The sequence below is a fragment of the Salmo salar genome, chromosome ssa13, assembly GCF_905237065.1.
Source record: "Salmo salar chromosome ssa13, Ssal_v3.1, whole genome shotgun sequence".
In the NCBI taxonomy this organism is placed as follows: Eukaryota; Metazoa; Chordata; class Actinopteri; order Salmoniformes; family Salmonidae; genus Salmo; species Salmo salar.
Window position 1 is genome coordinate 60,528,292 of NC_059454.1, and position 19,978 is coordinate 60,548,269.

The 19,978-nt window shown below is 46.0% G+C and overlaps 1 protein-coding gene across 1 annotated transcript in view; it reads left to right on the forward strand.

Moving 5' to 3' along the window:
- LOC106567530 (protein Jade-1) overlaps window positions 1-19,978 on the forward strand; it is a 150,722-nt gene that overhangs the window by 112,406 nt on the left and 18,338 nt on the right. The window contains exon 11 of the mRNA XM_045693416.1: window positions 16,430-16,547. Coding sequence (XP_045549372.1) covers window positions 16,430-16,547 — 118 coding nt within the window. The remainder of the gene's footprint in view (window positions 1-16,429; window positions 16,548-19,978) is intronic.

Genomic DNA, 19,978 nt, shown 5'->3' on the forward strand with positions numbered 1-19,978 from the left:
TAGTATGAGTATTCTAACACCGCTTAAGTCTGGAGTAGGCCTAGCCTATATTCAGGACAAGCACCCAGCAGCCCAGACCAACTTCCCATCAGTTGTAGTCCTTATAAGACCCTCTCTTCCCATACCTATGCCTTACATGGCATACTACATAACAGGGCTGCACAATTAATCCAAATTGCATTATTTACATATGCAATTTCCATATCGCAAGAGAGAAACAAGCATGTTTAACATTAAAAAAAATTAAATACTGAACAAAAACATATAAAAACTCATTCTGCGCCCCTTCCCAATCATGTGAAGTCCATAGGTTAGGGCCTAATTTATTTATTTAAATTGACTGATTTCCTTCTATGAACTGTAACTCAGTAAAACTTTTGAAATTGTTGCATGTTTCGTTTATATTTTTGTTCTCCCGCTCTCCTCTTGCGACTGCTTCCCACACACACCCCCTCTCAATCGGGCAGCACAGTTCCTCCTCCTCGCTGTTATATCCACGATAAGTTTGCATGCTGTTCTGTTAGGTCAAATGCTGTTAATACATTGGTACAAACAACAACGATGCTGCTTTCCACTTCTTAATATAAATCATTCTATTTTTATGATTCCAGAAGTTCACTTACCTGTTTTGAACTACAGGTAACTGCCAAAATAAAGGAAGCGCCACCATAAAGTGTCTTAATAGGGTGTTACGAGTCGGCAGAACAGCTTCAATGCGACTTGGCATAGATTCTACAAGTGTCTGGAACTCTTTTGGAGGGATGGGACACCATTCTTCCACAATAAATTCCACCATTTGGTATTTTGTAAATGTGGCTGGAACTCTCTCTCAGGCGTCACTCCAGAATCTCCCATAAGTGTTGAATTGGGTTGAGATCTGGTGACTGACACACACACACACACACACACACACACACACACACACACACACACACACAACCCCCGATGCCCCTTTGAGACCAAAGCATGTCAAAGTCACTGAGATCTCTTCTAGCCATGGTAGCCAAAATAATGGGCAAATGGGCATTTTTGTACCCTAAGCATGATGGGATGCTAATTGCTTAATTAACTTAGGAACCACACCTTTGTGGAAGCACCTGCTTTCAATATACTTTCTATCCCTCATTTACTGACGTGTTTCCTTTATTTTGGCATTTATCTGTATATCGCAAGTGAAATCGCAATATCTGGGAGCAAAATGTTTTTGTGGGCCGTATTGTGCATCCCTACTACATAGTACGGCTTAGATGGCATATACCATACCACGAGTGGACTGACTGAAGGGGAACTTTCATGGCCCACCCACAGCCCCAACGACAACTTGGTACGCACCATCTCATCTCCACAGATGACGTCTAACCTACCTAGCCCAGTCCACTCTGAGTCTCTAAGTCTGCCTCTGATGCATACGAATCTGACTCGCCGGTCTGAACTGTGCAATGCTTTATTTTCCATGACGTTTCTTTCTGCCATAGTCTTGAGCTGAACGCCGAAGGCCAGGCGACAGACCGCGGCAGGGCCCTTTTATCTCAGTTAAGTGTCCCATCGCCCTGAATCCCATTGTGTTTCAATGCCAGCCGATCAGCCTAGTCAGTGACACCCACCGATCCCGAGTGGCTTCTGCCTCCCTCCTTCCGCCTCGCAGGTTGCATCCCAAATAGCACCATATTCCCTATATAGTGCACAACTTTTTTTGACGTATCCCAAATAGCACCATATTCCCTATATTAGTGCACTACTTTTGATGTAGTAGCCTCGGTCTCCCTCGTTCTTCCTTTCTGTTTCCCTCTTCAGAGGGGCAGCAGTGTGAGCAGCTCAGATCACACAAAGACCCCTCTGATATCAGACTACCTGATGGATGAAAAAAATATGAAGCGGGGGGGGAGACATCAATATTTATACCTGCTGGCCCAATGTATAAGTTTGCGTGCCGTATATTCTTTCACGCCCGGCGAAAGCGTGGCCGGGGATTCCAGGGTGGTCAGATAAATAATTCAAGTTGCAAAACCTTGAATTCAAAATGACTTTGATAAGACGGCGAGACCAGAGCGGAGACGTAGTCGGAACGTCCCCCTGAATGGCTCCACACACACACACACACACACACAACGCGTGAGGCCTGTAAAGCAGCTCATCTTCTCTGAAGCTTTGCGACTGTGTATGGATGACCCGCGTTGTCTCCGCACTACAGGACGGTCCCCGTTCCTGAGGTTTGTGCACAGTGTCTGTCTATCGGTCCACCGCCTGAGGCAGCCCGCGGTTGGCCGTGTTTGCCCGGCCCGCCGACAAGCACTAACTCAGTTACACTTGGATGGGGGGTACATGAATAAGTAATGAGAGCGATATAAGCGCCCCGAAGTTGACCCAGCCGTTTAATATTTTACAGTGTGGGTTCTGAGACAATGCTGCACGCCAGTAAACGAGCTCAACTGTGAAATGGGACTGCACTGCAGTCAACACAAATGGTAGTCCACTCCTCCCCACGCTTAAGTTGAATTGAATCATTTCTCTGGGGGGGGTTGAGGTACCTGGATCAGACTTAAAAAGCTGGTCCGCTTAACGTTCAGCTATGTCCTGAATATGAAATGGTACTTGATTTGCCCCTCTCTTGGCTTGGCACATAATGTCTTGTGAGGTTTAGGACTTTAAAAGCCTGTATGTCAGAGTTCCCCGACTGGAACCCTGCTGCACGCAGAGACTCCTGGGTAAGTAGGGTAAAAGGCTTATTTGCCTAAATCCCAAAGTATCCCTTTAAAGAGAGAACATGTAGTTTTGGTTACACACAAAGATCTGATGAGTTCTTTGGAATTCTTGGAAACGGGAGGATCTGAAACATGAATGTTATATCATGTTCATATCCATGTCTTCTCTGAGTCGATGCAACCGAACACGCTCCTCCATAACTTGGCTGTTATCGTGTTGTTTACCTCCCTGCATTGTCTCCCAGTCAGGTTGAATAGCATTGAAACCTCCATCACAATATACTCTACTGACAGAGCACACAGCAAACCCACACATTAGCGGCCTTGGAGAGATAAGAGCCTATTAGCTTTTGTCTGAAATATAAACAGACTTGAGGCCTCCATCCCAAATGGTACCCTATTCCCTATTTAGTGCACTACCAGAGTGCCATTTGGGATGTGGCCATTAACTAAAGCAGCCGTGTGTGTGTGTGTGTGTGTGTGTGTGTGTGTGTGTGTGTGTGTGTGTGTGTGTGTGTGTGTGTGTGTGTGTGTGTGTGTGTGTGTGTGTGTGTGTGTGTGTGTGTGTGTGTGTGTGTGTGTGTGTGTGTCTTTATTGTGGAATCACTGTCCGCACTGTATGAAGACAGGGTTTGGTTGAAGAAAAGGTGGGACAAGTAGTTTGGTACCTGTGTGTAGAAATGGAGAGATCTGATAGGGGAGTGTGATCCAGGGATAAGCTTTTGCGTAAACAGTCTTGCTTGGTTTGTTTGATGAAATGATTGTAACAGTTTCCCATCTTATCTTCACTCTGTTTGGATTAAGCTTAGAAAGGTTGCTAACAAACATTTCTCATAGCATAACTAGTACAGTAATAGCATTCTGAGAGTCTTCATCAAGGACTGTCTTAAGCGTTAGCCACAAAAACCCTGATTAAGGCCACAGAACGAAAAATATCCTTTAAAAAAAAATCTACTTCCAATGTCCTCCAAGAGTTGCTGAATTTCCTCTGCACTTCAGTTTGCTCCTTAATTCATGCACCTTGGTTGGAGAGTGAGGTAGCGGCTAGGGCTGGGCGATATGGCCAAAATATTATATAACGATATTTTTAAAAGAAAGTTGACGGTTTGACGGTATTTTATGTATTTTTAATAATAAAGGTTCTAAATGTGCTTTAAGTAGTGCGTGACCCTAGGGTGACATGTATATTCTAAATTATTTCAATGGGTCCATTTCCATTCTGATTGTTTTATACTGTTCAATTCAACTTCAACCCCAAAAAATTAATAATTTTCATACATTTTTGCATTTCAGATCATTTCCACACTGCCACGTAGGGCTGCACAATATGGGCAAGCAATCTGGGACTTATTTTTAACCAAATGTTGCTATTTGACTTGCGATTTAGAGCAAAACACTTGGGTTAACTGTTGGAATCATGGAAATAGAATGTCTATTCTAATTATATAGTTAGAATATAATAGTGGACACTTTTAATACAGTATTTGATATGACAACAAATGAAAATGCCAGGGAGGAGTTATTGTGACAGGGTAGGAACTAAAGTGTTGATAGGTGTTTCCTAGGAAACCCTATAATCTTTGCCTACATTTAATGTTTTCTCTTAGCTACTTCACGTAGCTAACATATTCTTGCTTTGCATATTCCTCTTTAATTTAGAAGATACTGTTGCACAAACAACATGTTGATTTAGTTCTACACCATCGCTGGTATTATCAGGCTGTATAGCTAATTACGCTTTCTCTTACTCAGAACATTTATTCGCTAGCTAGCGATTAGCATTAGCGGCTAACAATCAGCAGCTAACAAGATTTAGGAACAACTTGCTAAGAAAAGACAAACTAGCTGTTTGCAGATGTAAGAAACGCAAGCTAATAGTGTAATTATAGAATGCTGGTAGATTTATATAAGAAGCAAAGTGACAACTGCATCGTTGTCATCAAAATTGTTGCATATGCTGCATTGACCATGCAGACTGAACACAAGTGTCTCGTGGTCGAGGAACAACAAATGCGCTCCTTGAGTGACAGGGGGTGGGACTAGGTCTGTGTGGAAAGCGGCGTGGAGAGAGAGAGACAGTGGAGAGAGATTACTCAAGAGGCGAAGTAAACTATAAAAATTTATGTTACACACTGCCTATCACATTTTAACAAACCAAACATTAAAATACCATTATAAAAGGTAAAGTAAAAACCCAAACCGGTCCGTGCATCAATACCGGTATGTAGTAAAGTACGGTATACCGCCCAGCCCTAGTAGCACTGCCTTTGCAAAGAGTAAGCCACACACAGTTCAGTCAATAGGGAGCTTACATTGCAGATGACCAATTTGGACAACAGTAATGCTCACAATCATTATCCCAGAGATATGAGCTACTATCATTATTATTCTCATTGGGGCATTTTCTTTGAGCCTGACTGATCCTTTCGATATTGCCGCCAGCCACTCGCTCATGATTCTATTCATTTAAACACCTAACCACCGTATATGGACTTCTCACTTACCCCCTGACTAGTGGCAATAAAAATGCTCATTTCAACGTTAACACATAGCTGTGTGAAGCCTCTCTCCTGCTGGATTATTGCTTTCTACTATAGGAGTATTGCTGATTTTAGCTTGATTAACTCCTTTCCTCTCTGGTCAAGGGAGTGTGGAGCAGAACCTCCTTGCTGTGCTCCCACAGGGAAGGATGCTAATAGGCTTACAGAGATGCTGACGGGCTGTGCTCCTATTGTGGAGGATGCTAACAGGCTAATGGGCTGTGCTCCTATTGTGGAGGATGCTAACAGGCTAATGGGCTGTGCTCTTATTGTGGAGGATGCTAACAGGCTAATGGGGCTTTGCTCCTATTGTGGAGGATGCTAACAGGCTAATGGGGCTATGCTCCTATTGTGGAGGATGCTAACAGGCTAATGGGGCTCTGCTCCTATTGTGGAAAATGCTAACAGGCTAATGGGCTGTGCTCTTATTGTGGAGGATGCTAACAGGCTAATGGGGCTTTGCTCCTATTGTGGAGGATGCTAACAGGCTAATGGGGCTTTGCTCCTATTGTGGAGGATGCTAACAGGCTAATGGGGCTCTGCTCCTATTGTGGAAAATGCTAACAGGCTAATGGGGCTCTGCTCCTATTGTGGAAAATGCTAACAGGCTAATGGGCTGTGCTCCTATTGTGGAGGATGCTAACAGGCTAATGTGCTGTGCTCCAATAGTGGAGGATGCTAACAGTCTAATTGCCGTGCTTTTACAGTGGAGGATGCTAATAGGCTAAAGCTCAGTAGTCAGCCAATCAATCAAGTCAATGGCTTTTTCATAGCACATTACAACGCTTTAGAGGCAAAGGCGAAGACTTAACTTTGGATCTGTCCGTTACAGAAACCTCACTACTGTCTGACTGCTGAGGTGACTGTAGGCAGTGGAGCACACAGGAGGTTGGTGGTACCTTAATTGGGGAGGACAGGCTCGTGTTAACGACTGTAGCGGAATAGGTGGAATAGTAACGAATACAGTGCCAATCCCCTTTCGAGTTTTTCCTATTTAGTTGCATTACAATCTGTAATTTGAATGGAGTTTTATTGGGATTTCATGTAATGGACTTAGTCAAAATAGTCCAAATTGGTGATGTGAAATGAAAAAAATAACTCCCTTTGCTATGAAGCCCCTAAATAAGATCTGGTGCAATCAAAAATGCCAAGGGGGTGAATACTTTCGCAAGCCACTACACATCGAATACATGGTTTCCAGGTGTTTTATGCCATTCCATTTGCTCCGTTCCAGCCATTATTATGAGCCGGCCTCCCCTGGTGAAGCGGTACCCCCCTATCATATGTCTGGTATTTTCTCAACTACCCACAGTCTCTGATACTGTAGCAGCAGCATGCACTAGCCTGAAAAACACATGCTCAATGCATCATCAAAATGGGAGAGGAATCACAACTTTAATCTCCCACTCCTGTTTTTGTTTGTGCACACAAAGCATTTTGACTGAGTAATATTAACCCTCCACTCCTGAGAGGCTTAACAAAACAGTTAGCTAGTTTCATAGCCAGAGTTTTTTTTATTTTCACATCTGCCTTGACATATGTGCTTTGCTGCTGCTTTCACTTTAATTAATTCCAAAAACGACCTTGGTGAGGGCTTAGAAAAGCAGTCTGTTGATGAGCAAATTGCACCCTATTCCCTATATGGTGCACTATTCCCTATATAGGGCCCTGGTCAAAAGTAGTGCACTATATAGGGGATAGGGTTCAATTTGGGAATGTCTGTGACTAGACCAACCGATCAGAAGAGAACAGAGCAGAACAGTATCACTCTGTTTATTAAAGGGATACTTGGGGATTTTGGGAGATCTCCAGACAGATACCGGCCCTGAGGGTCTTCTCTGACACAGCAGTCAAACAATTCTGAGCCCTGATTGTATGAGGATGTCTCCCGGGAGGCCCCCCCCCTCCCCCCAGTGGACTGGGCTTGGGTGTAGTGTCAGTGCGTGATTAACAGGAGCTAATAAATTCTCCTCCTGGCTTGACTCTCTTCAGGGAGGAGGAGGAATCTGGTAGGGAGGATCTCCTGATGGCTGTAAACAGCATGGCACACTACAGAGCTGGCCTCTCTCACAAAGCCTCCTCATCCACTACCGTATCCAGCTGCAACAGCCTGGGCTGTCTGTCTGACCCACTTTTCAGCTCTCTCTCCCTCCCTCATTCTCTCTGTCCGTCTCCCTCCCCCTTTCCTCCCCTGTGCGTCTTTTGATATGCGGTGCTTTGGTTTTTGGCAGGCGTGTGTTGACGAGTCACAGCATTTCTCTCTCTCGCTGTATAATATAATATATATATTAGAGGCCTTTCGCGGGTCCGAGAAGTTGGACCTGGGGCTTTCCCATCCGGACCCGATATGCATAAATACATTTTAGAAACCAAGAAACCCACTCAGAATGGACCCGTGGACAACTGCACCCATTCCTTATAGACCTTGTCAGCAGCAGGAAAGTCAATTGTCAAGCTACTTTATTTACCGGAGCTGATAAAGAGCGAGGCAGAGAGAGGTGGGAGGGAGAGACGAGAGACCGCAACCAACCAAGCCGACTTGCGCTATAGTAGACTAATAGCTGCCATAGCGCTGCCATAGCTAGGTTATTTATCATCCAATAGGATTACTTACTACCTGTCTTGACTGCATCAAACCCGGGAGAAGCTAGTTAAGTTGGCTAGCTGGCTGGCTAGGATAATTGAGGCTGGATGCACATTCTCTTCCTACACAATTACAAACAACTCCATTCAGAATATATAGTAGCCTGTCCTTCTCCTTTAACTTTAAATTTCATCATTTTAATTCCGTCTTCCATTGATTAGATACACTACGTGACCAAAAGTATGTGGACACCTGCTCGTCGAACATCTCATTCCAAATCATGGGCATTAATGTGGAGCTGGTCCTCTCTTTCCTGCTATAACAGCCCCTAATCTTCTGGGAAGGCTTGAACATGTGGGGACTTGCTTCCATTCAGACACGAGCATTAGTGAGGTCAGGCACTGATGGGCGACTAGGCCTGGCTCGCAGTCGGCGTTTCAATTCATCCCAAAGGTGTTCGATGGGGTTGAGGTCAGGGCTCTGTGCAGGCCATTCAAGTTCTTCCACAGCAATCTCAAACCATTTCTGTATGGAACTCGCTTTGTGCACGGGGGCATTGTCATGCTGAAACAGGAAAAGGCCTTCCCCAAACTGTTGCCACAAAGTTGGAAGCACAGAATCGTCTAGAATATCATTGTAGCGTTTTAAGATTCCCCTTCACTGGAACTAAGGGGCCTAGCCTGAACCATGACAAACAGCCCCAGACCGTTATTCCTCCTCCACCAAACTTTACAGTTGGCACTAAGCGTTGGGGTAGGTTGTGTTCTCCTGGCATCCGTCAAACCCAGATTCGTCTGTCGGACTGCCAGATGGTGAAGCGTGATTCATCATTCCAGAGAACGCGTTTCCACTGCTCCAGAGACCAATTGCGGCGAGCTTTACACCACTCCAGCAGACTCTTGGCATTGCGCATGGTGATCTTAGACTTGTGTGCTGCTGCTTAGCCATGGAAATCCATTTCATGAAGCTCCCGACGAACAGTTCTTGTGCTAACGTTGCTTCCAGAGGCAGTTTGTAACTCGGTAGTGAGTGTTGCAACCGAGGACAGATTATTTTTTACGCCCTTCAGCACTCCGCCAGTCCCATTCTGTGAGCTTGTGTGGCCTACCACTTTGCGGCTGAGCTGTTGTTGCTCCTACACGTTGCCACTTCATAATAACATCACTTACAGTTGACCGGGGCAGCTCTAGCAGGGAAGAAATTTGACTAACTGACTTGTTGGAAAGGTGGCATCCTATGACGGTGCCACATTTGAAAGTCTGAGCTCTTCAGTAAGGCCATTCTACTGCCAATGTTTGTCTATGGAGATTGCATGGCTCTGTGCTCAATTTTATACACCTGTCAGCAACGGGTGGGGCTGAAATAGCCGAATACAGTCATTTGAAGGGGTGTCCACATACTTTTGTGTATATATAGTGTTTCTCCCAGCTTTTGCCCCATGCGGAGGCTCTGACTGCTTTGATGACTTATGATTGACCAACAACAACAAGCTACACACGTCACTCTCGTGAAAAGCAAAGAGCAGCAGCACAAACTACACAATTTCTCTCTCTCTCTCTACTACAGCAGGTGCTTTCGAATACGAACGGGTCCTCCCGAACAAGTCAGTTAAAATTACACATACCCGTGACAATCCAATCTGACCCAGTCCGTGACATTATTTAGAATTCTGGATCTGGACCCATTCGGGTACAGGTGGATCCTTGAAGACCTCTTATATTTATGCCATATAGCAGACGCTTTTATCCAAAGCGACTTAACAGTGATGCGCGCATACATTTTACGTGTCGGTTGCCCCGGGAATCAAACCCACAATCCTGATGGTGAAAGCGTCATGCTCTACCAATTGAGCCATACAGGATCTCTCTCCCTTTCTGTCTGTCTTTCTCTCTCCCACTGCGTCTTTCTCCTGTCCTGTTCAGAGAACTAGCAGCGGAGTAGGTTGAGAGTGAGCGAGAGAGCTGTCCGTCTGTCTGTCTATCCCAGAGACCCACGTTACGATGCTATACTCTCCTCTCTCTGCTTTAGCACTCGGGCTCAATAGCACAATGGATCGGGCTGAATCAGAACGCGTTATTGTCTAGTGAATGAGCTTCTATTTCATATGAGAGTCAGGTAGTGTTTTATCGCCGGACCTCAACGGATAATGAAGTCCTCCACGTCCCCACATTCACCTCGTACGCACTGACACCCCACTCTGCTCTTGCCCTTTTGACACGTTTTCCTGAGAGGGATATGTCACACTAATTAAAGTAGTCTCTGCTATATCCATGTAGTCTGTCAGTGGGGCGATGCTGTTACTCTCCCTCTTCAGGGTGTTGCTCAGTGATATTGTTCAAGCCACCAATATACACGTGTATCCCTCTACACATTAGTGGTATATCAGCTGAACTGTTTTATTAACTGTAAAGCCCTACAGAGAGTCAGTGGTGAGCGCTGCACCCCATATCGCAATATTATTTTGGACTGTATTATATCTGTACTTTGACTCCAAGTGTCGAGTTGTCAAAAAGGTAGCGTTAGCTAGCGCTAATCGGCTGTATCTGCGCCAAAACTCTGGTATTTTTCATCCTATAACATGTGCTCCATCTGTTTAACCCTTGTGTAGTCTTAACATTCTGTGTACTCCCCTTGTCATAAGGGTAAAAAAAATGACCCGCCTTCACTAAACCCCTAAAATGAAGCAGCTTAATTGAATTTTAAACCCCAAATCTATTTGGCATGAAGAAACATCACACACTTTGAAAATCTGGGTTTTCCCACTTCACAGTGCAGAAAGACTGCATTTAATCAGTGGACACCACTTGTTTTTATTACAACATACCTGTCATAATTGATTTCTTTACTTAAGTAGAGGTTGATTATTATTATTATTATTGCTAAAGGTACTGCATAGGTGTTAACATGAATTGTTTTGCAAGAGATAGCACTTGTATAGCCTTAGCAAGTAGCAGAAATGTGCAGAAAGTAGTTTTGAATGCATTTTATTGAAGGGAAACAATAACAGTCTTGAACTTTTTTGACAACATAGTGATATATTCTTATATACTGTACAATGAGGAATTCAACTACAAAATACTAGTCTTCTCCCATTTTTTTAACCATTGCCTCCATCCACAAGGTGTATAAACAACAACAATAAATAAGAATTAAATAAGATAATATATACAAAACAAAAACATGAAGAACATAAATCAATCAACTCTAATTAGCACATGTAGTACAGTATGCAAGTGTGTGGGCATGAACTTTTCAGATATATTTCTCACATGTGCAACACATAGTATTTGTTTTACAGTCCTTCTTTGGGGGGGCAGAATTGGCATCTCCTCCTCTTGCCTGGCCCAGCTACAGCCTCAGGTGGATCAGGACAAGATTCAGCCCCCTGAACAGCTTTCACAAGCGCTGCAGAGACTGCTGTGTGGAGGAGGCGCTCTCTTCTTTGAATGTGTGGGGTTACAGATGCCTTTCCCAGCTGCTCCAGGAGCACCCTCCTCTTGCATTAGGCATCCAGGTAGGGTTGATCTTGTTCCATATCACGAAGGCATTGTATGTGGACACATCAATGATGTTATGGAAGATGACCAGGGGCCAGCGAGCAGTCATCCTCCTGCAGCTGTAAGTTCCAATCACCTTGTCGTCCACGCCTCCTCTGTTGTGGTTGTAGTACAGGATGATGGCTGGCTTCCTGTCCTCACAATCACTTTTCTCAGCAATTTCGTGCAGTGTGCTCAGGAGGACCACATTCTTCTTCCTCTTTGGGAGGTAAAAAACTAGAGTGGGGGGGGTGAAGGCAAGCTTTGATGAGAAGGCCTCTCTCCCCCTTGTTGTGAGGAGTGCAGGGAGGAGCTCAGGCTTGTTCTTTCTAACTGTGCCAACCATGGTGATCTTCCTCTTCAGGAGCTGCTGGCTGAGTTCATAAGAGATGAAGAAATTGTCACAAGTGACATTGTGCCCCCTCAGTCCATCTGTCACATCAAGCACAACCCACATCCCCTGGTTCTTCTCTGGGCCTCCACTGGTCAGCTTCCCTGTGTAGACTTGCATCTCCAAGCGTAGCTGGATTGTACATCACAGGCCACCCATATCTTGATGCCATACTTTGCTGGCTTGCTGGGCATATACTGCCGGAAAGGACAGCGACCTTTTGATAAAAGAGACTAAATGTACCTCGGAATAGAACCAGTTGCTCATCCACTGTTACTTCAGGCCCAGGGTTGTAGAGGTACGGCAGACGCTCCACCCACTTCTCCCAGACCTCTCTTATGGCCGCCAGTTTGTCTCTCGCACGTCTTGCAGGTCTTGACTCACGGTTATCAAATCGTAGCGTTCTTGAGAAAGTATGAAAGCCTTTCAGTGGCATCGTGGCACGGAAAATCGCCCTTCCACTCTCTGCATCCCAGAGACTACATGTAGCCTCGCCTCTGGACCTATACACACCCGCTAAGATTAGCAGCCCTATGTAGACACGCAGGTCAATCTCATCCATCCTTTTCCATTTGTCTCCATATTTACGGAAACCCTCCAAATTTGTCAATTCCAGGATGATTTTTTTTATGGCTGGTGTGATGGACATGTAGAATGTGGAGGCGATGTCCTGGGCATGGGCAACTGCATGTCTTGTGGGCCCTGGGGTCATCCTTATGACATTTTGTGCAGCCATCCTGCCCTGGTTGTCATATGGTGTCAAGGACCATGTTATTTTGCTGACAAAAATGTCTGTCTTTCGGCTTGGGGGATTTCTTCTTCATCAGAAGATGATGCATCGTGCTCTGGGTTGTGTTCCTCCCCATCTTCTTCTTCAGATACCTCCTCCTCTTCTAAATCATTGTTATCTTGTTCCTCCTGGACATCTGAAAAAATCTGATCTACCACCTGTTGGGCACTGAAACGTACAGTCATGGCTTCAGCAAAAGAGAGAACTGGGGGGACTGTCATCTGCAGCACCTTTATAGCCCCTGACTGCATTTCCCATTAGTAAACAATGCTTTCAATAAATGTCTATTTTGTCTGAAATAGTTTTTATTTTGTCTGTGAACTGGAGTCACGTGTGGGGTCGTTGAGGGGAGATGCTGCACATGCACAAGAACGTTTTAGTTTTGTCTGAGTTCAAACCGTAGCACACAATCTTCATTTCTCATTTTGTCTTTGTGGTGTGTGAATTATTTTATAACTGCCGGGTCAAAAATGACCCTAAGACAATCTTTGTACCCTGGTGGTGTACAGCTTTCATGGAAATATGAACAAAGACCATGTTTCACTTTTTCTAATGTTGGGGTCACTCTAGGAAAAGTCATCAAATTTCAAGTTGAAAAAAGATAATTTAGGGGGTTTTCTCTGTTCTTAAACATGGTGGCGGGTCATTTTTGACCCTTAAGACAACAAGAGGGTTAAATAGTGAGTAAAAAAAAATTCCGCACTTTTATTTCCATGACTGATCAAAACAAATTTTCTCATACTGTCTTTTGCCTCTGCAGCAAACATGTAGTGAGCAATATATCGGGACATCAAATACCAATAAAATCGCAATATAGAATCGCAATACATCTGCACTTAATTATCATGATAAAATCATATTGTGAAGTCCCTGGAAATTCCCAGCACCTATTCCTTACATAGTGCACTACTTTTGACAATACACTATACAGGGAATAAGGTGCAATTTGGGATGCAACCGAGGTGTTCTTGCCTCTCCCTCTCTGGGGCTCTGGCCAGCCCTTCTAGTCACTGTCTGTAACTGTAGGATCATCTCTGATGCGCACGGTGCACTTTCACCCCGAGGCAGCCCCATTTCCACGCCACGTTCCATGCCTGGTCGTCAGGGGAGTGGCGTCGGTGCCGTGCGTGTGAGCACACAGACCCGTTTCACACCGCGGTCACTGAGACCTGGACCGCGAGCGGTCACCGACGCATCTGCTGTCATCAGGCCCTAATTAAATCAATGGGTGTCTGGCAGGAGAGGAGCGGAGCGGGCCCTGTTCAGTCCACTAACTACACCACCAATACTCACTCTATCCTCGCTGTCTCTCTGTGCTACAGAGTCAGGCAGAGATGGAGTGGGGGAGAGATGTGTAATTCTAGAATAGAGGGAGAAAAAGAGAGAAATGGAAGGAGAAAAGAAATGGGTTTACTGTGTTGTAGGGATGCAGGGGAAGGAGTGATTGTGCGATTGGGGAAGTGATCAGAGCGAGAGGGAAGAAACTGAGAGACATTTGTTTACTGTGTGGTATTGGAGCAGTTGGCCCTGCTCGGCACAGTAAATACACCACTAAGGCCTCTGTGTACGGAGCCAGAGGGAGAGTGAGAGGGAAGGATGAGATGGATGAAGGGATAGAGGAGGGAACAGATAAGGATGGAGCGAGAGAGAGAGAGAGAGGGAGAGGAGAATAGAAAGTAGGTGAAAAGCTGTTTGCTCTGCGTGTGCTATGGAAGAGGAGTGGCCCCTTAGCAGTTATCTGTACTCCTATCCCGGGGCCGAAGGACAAATTGAGGGAGGGAGGGAGGTAGAGAGAGGGGATAGTGTGGATTGGAGAAATTGCTAAAGATGAGAGGTCAATAGGGTGTGTCCCAAATGGCCCCCTGTTCCCTACATTGTGCACTCTGGTCCCAGGTCAAAAGTAGTGCATTATAAAGGGAATAGGGTTCCATTTGGGATGCAGCCATAGATTAGAGCGGGAGGGAAGTGTCTGCCCCCCCCCATTTGAAGGCCTTCCGTTCCTCATCCCCCTCAACTTGTTGTTGAAAACAGTCCCCCCCACCACCACTCGTAATCTAACACAGATACTGAACATTGTGTCCCACATGAAAATCTATTTTTATCCTACTTGGAACTAATAGAATACTTAGGATAGCTGGCCACCAGACAACTTAATAAGCAAACTAGCAGCAAGCGATACCAAACATTAGGCCTGTGGTTATCTCCTCCCACACAGCGGCAGTGTGCTGGCCATATCTCCTCTGTTAACCGTTTGTTTAATGTACTAGCCCCATCAGCGGAATACATTGGGACACAATTAATGTTTTGCTCCTGCTGGAGCTAAACATAGCAGGGAGAGGAGAACAGTTTTGTGTGTGTGTGTGTGTGTGTGTGTGTGTGTGTGTGTGTGTGTGTGTGTGTGTGTGGTTTCTCAACAGAAATGGATGATGTAGTAGTACTGGTATTCTATTGTTCTTCCCGGACACTGTTTGCACTCTCCTGTTGGCTGGTGTGATATACAGTGTCATTGAGAGATGCCAGTTGAGTCCTTGGTGATGCCAGATCAGATGTGTGCCTTTTTGTTGTGTGCGCGTTCTTGCGTTGTCTATGCGCGTGTGCTGTCTGCGTCAGTGTGCGAGACAGGCAGGGCGGACTGCGAGAACAGATCTGTCTTTTGTGGAGTGTCTGGGTGGCTCAGCTCCGCCGGGCTGTACCATCTGAGTGACAGGACGGACGCCTCGCACAGCACAGCCTGGCTGGCAGACAAAGGCGGCGTTTTCTTTCTGACTGCGCAGTACTTTTCATCCTCTGTCATTACGCTCTGTCCGTCCGTCTGTCGGCGTCTGTCTGTCCGTCTGTCTGTCAGCGTCCGTCCGTCTTGTCGCTCTCTCTCTCGCTCTCTGCCCTCAATATATATATCTGTTTTCTCGTCAGCCATATCCTCGCTAGTCCCTCTTCCCGTCATCACTGTGACTAATCCTTAGTCACACACTCTCATTGATAAAGATGCGCACTGAAATATGCTGGAGAGAAAAACAGCACACACTCTCACACAGATGTGCTTTGACACAGGACACACTGGGAGCCCTCAGGTGTGTGTGTGTGTGTGTGTGTGTGTGTGTGTGTGTGTGTGTGTGTGTGTGTGTGTGTGTGTGTGTGTGTGTGTGTGTGTGTGTGTGTGTGTGTGTGTGTGTGTGTGTGTGTGTGTGTGTGTGTGTGTGTGTGTGTGTGTGTGTCCTGTTCCTGGCTGTGAGCCAGCCTCTCTGTTTTACTGGGGACTACTCCACAGTGGGTTGGCTATGGCCTAACCCGGCAGCTTCCCGAGGGGGAGGCTCGTCGCTCCAGCTTTCCACAACACACACACCGCTACTCCTTCGACAGCCACGTTGTCCCACTGCCAAACCAGAGCCCCATAAACACACATGAAAACATATGAAAGTGATTTGACAGGGTGAGGAGTTGGAGGGGGGGGGTGATGATGCTAAGAGAATTAGTCTAGCTCGAGTTCCTACCCCGGGCTGCAGTCTAGTTACACCCCTACCCTTCTGCCCCGCATTGGGGAGGTTGAGACTGAATAAAGACAGAGAGAGAGAGAGAGAGAGAGAGGGAAGCTGGGTGGTTTTAATGGGGCCTTTCTCTCTGCTATAGATCCAACCTGGTTATTATAATGGGTTCAGAGGACTGTGTGACGTTTGTCTTTCTGTCTCTGGGTGTGTCTCTCTGTCTCTGGGTGTGTCTCTCTGTCTCTGGGTGTGTCTCTCTGTCTCTGGGTGTGTCTCTCTGTCTCTGGGTGTGACGTGTGGCTCTCTGTCTCTGGGTGTGACGTGTGGCTCTCTGTCTCTGGGTGTGACGTGTGGCTCTCTGTCTCTGGGTGTGACGTGTGGCTCTCTGTCTCTGGGTGTGGCAGGTGAGGAACCTGTGCTACATGGTCACACGGCGGGAGAAGATGAAGAGTTCCCTGTGTGACCTCCAGGAGAAGATTTTCCACCTGCAGATCCAGCTGCTGGAGGAGGACCTAGCTGGAGGTGAGTGGCACAAACACACACACACACACACACCCGCACACACACACACCCGCACGCACACGATCAGAGAGCCCGAACACAAGCCACCAGCTGCAGTGTAGGGCTGTGTTTGACACAAACAGACATGCATACAGTATTACACTGCTGTGACTTCCTTCCTTCCTGTTATAACCTCACCAAGGGTGAATTCAGGACAGCAGTATGTGGCCCTGTTCTAATACTTTCAAAATGCAACCTTCTTATCTCCTTGTTCAATATTTTAAACATGCATCCTTCCCTCCTTGAGGTAATATGGGAATGGGATGGAACCCGTGGTCATGATTTAGGGAATACTTCAGGTTTCCATTCCATTCCCATGTGACTTCAAGGCAGGAAGGAGGGAAGGATGCACGTGTAAAGTATTTGAACCGAGCTCGTGCCAGTTTTGCAGAGGCAGATGGGCAGGGCCCTCCCTGAGTTGGTGCCTACATGGACTGCTGCTCTTCAGCTTAGGCTGTGTTCAGCCCTCAAAGCTCAGTGACTCTGTCTAGTGGATTCACTCTAAGGACTAGATGGTAGACACAAAGCAATATGCTATCACTGTGGAAGCTGAGATCATCCAGACATGGCCTGCGTCCCCATTGGCACCCTATTCCCCACATAGTGTGCTACTTTTGACCAGGGCCCATAGGGGTGCCATTTGGGACGCAGCCGTGTTATGCGCTCTGGCTGTACTCGGCGTTGGTTGGCTGTCCGTCTGCTGTGTGTGTGGAACATGGGAATAGCCCAGTGTTCTGCGTTGGGAGTCCAGCCGTGACGTGTGGAAAGAGAACCCATCTCCTCTCCCTTCGTGACAGGCTAACTGATGGTTATTGTGGAGCTGGCAGGGGAGAGAGGGAGGGAGAGATTCATAGAGAGAGAATACCTGGCCACTGTGACTGACTCAAACTTAAGGAAAGCTTTTGACTATGTACAGACTCAGTGAGCATAGCCTTGCTATTGAGAAAGGCCGCCGTAGGCAGACCTGGCTCTGAAGAGAAGACCGGCTATGTGCACACTGCCCACAAAATGAGGTGGAAACGGAGCTGCACTTCCTGCCAAATGTATGACCATATTAGAGACGCAGATTTCCTTCAGATTACACAGATCCACAAAGAATTCGAAAACAAACCCAATTTTGATAAACTCCCATATCTACTGGGTGAAATACCAGTGTGCCATCACAGCAGCAAGATGTGACCTGTTGCCACAAGAAAAGGGCAACCAGTGAAGAACAAACACCATTGTAAATACAACCCATATTTATTTATTTTCCCTTTTGTACTTCAACTATTTGCACATTGTTACAACACTGTACATAGACATAATATGACATTTGAAATGTATTTTATTCTTTTGGAACTTCTGTGAGTGTGATGTTTACTGTTAATTTTTGTTTATTTCACTTTTCTTTATTATCTACTTCAATTGCTTTGGCAATGTTAACATGTTTCCCATGCCAATAAAGCCCTTAAATTAAAATTGAATTGAGAGAGAGAGAGAGAGAAGTAGAGAGAGAGAGAGAGAAGTAGAGAGAGAGAGAGAGAGAGAAGTAGAGAGAGAGAGAGAGAGAAGTAGAGAGAGAGAGAGAGAAGTAGAGAGAGAGGAGAGAGAGAAGTAGAGAGAGAGAGAGAGAGAAGTAGAGAGAGAGAGAGAGAGTAGAGAGAGAGAGAGAAGTAGAGAGAGAGAGAAAGAAGTAGAGAGAGAGAGAGAGAAGTAGAGAGAGAGAGAGAGAGAGAGAAGTAGAGAGAGAGAGAGAGAGAGAGAAGTAGAGAGAGAGAGAGAGAAGTAGAGAGAGAGAGAGAGAAGTAGAGAGAGAGAGAGAGAGAGAGAGAGAGAGAGAGAGAGCGAGAGAAGTAGAGAGAGAGAGAGAGAGAGAGAGAGAGAGAGAAATAGAGAGAGAGAGAGAGAGAGAGAGAGAGAGAGAGAGAGAGAGAGAGAGAGAATTAGAGAGAGAGAGAGAAGTAGAGAGAGAGAGAGAGAGAGAGAGAGAGAAGTAGAGAGAGAGAGAGAAGTAGAGAGAGAGAGAAGTAGAGAGAGAGAGAAGTAGAGAGAGAGAGAGTAGAGAGAGAGAGAGAAGTAGAGAGAGAGAGAGAAGAGAGAGAGAGAGAGAGAGAGAGAGAGAAGTAGAGAGAGAGAGAGAAGTAGAGAGAGAGAGAGAGTAGAGAGAGAGAGAGAGAGAGAGAGAGAGAGAGAGAGAGAGAGAGAGAGAGAGAGAGAGAAGTAGAGAGAGAGAGAGAGAGAAGTAGAGAGAGAGAGAAGTAGAGAGAGAGAGAGAGAGAGAGAGAGAGAGAGAGAGAAGTAGAGAGAGAGAGAGAGAGAGAGAGAAGTAGAGAGAGAGAGAGAGAGAGAGAGAGAGAGAGAAGTAGAGAGAGAGAGAGAGAGAGAGAGAGAGAGAAGTAGAGAGAGAGAGAGAGAGAGAGAGAGAGAGAGAGAGAGAGAGAGAGAGATGTAGAGAGAGAGAGAGAGAGAGAGAGAGAGAGAGAGAGAGAGAGAGAGAGAGAGAAGTAGAGAGAGAGAGAGAGAAGTAGAGAGAGAGAGAGAGAGAAGTAGAGAGAGAGAGAAGTAGAGAGAGAGAGAGAGAGAGAGAGAGAGAGAGAGAGAAGTAGAGAGAGAGAGAAGTAGAGAGAGAGAGAGAGAGAGAGAGAGAGAGAGAGAAGTAGAGAGAGAGAGAGAGAGAGAGAGAGAGAGAGAGAGAGAGAGAGAGAAGTAGAGAGAGAGAGAGAGAGAGAGAGAGAGAGAAGTAGAGAGAGAGAGAGAGAGAGTAGAGAGAGAGAGAGAAGTAGAGAGAGAGAGAGAGAAGTAGAGAGAGAGAGAGAAGTAGAGAGAGAGAGAGAGAGAGAGAGAGAAGTAGAGAGAGAGAGAGAGAGTAGAGAGAGAGAGAGAGAGAGAGAGAGAGAGAGAGAAGTAGAGAGAGAGAGAGAGAGAGAGAGAAGTAGAGAGAGAGAGAGAGAGAAGTAGAGAGAGAGAGAGAAGTAGAGAGAGAGAGAAGTAGAGAGAGAGAGAGAAGTAGAGAGAGAGAGAGAAGTAGAGAGAGAGAGAGAGAGAGTAGAGAGAGAGAAGTAGAGAGAGAGAGAAGTAGAGAGAGAGAGAAGTAGAGAGAGAAGTAGAGAGAGAGAGAAGTAGAGAGAGAGAGAAGTAGAGAGAGAGAGAAGTAGAGAGAGAGAGAGAAGTAGAGAAAGAGAAGTAGAGAGAGAGAAGTAGAGAGAGAGCGATGTGGAGGCAAAGAGAGGGATATGAGAGAGGTCGCCCAGTCATTATGATACTGACAGCCCCATCTTTCTCCATCTAAGCGAGCAGGGTGCAGGCGGAGGCCCTGTCTGCGGCGTCCCAAATGGCACCCTACTCCCTTCCTAGCGCGTGCAACTTTTGACCAGGGGCCCACGGGTTGCCCTGGTGAAAAGTAGTGCGCC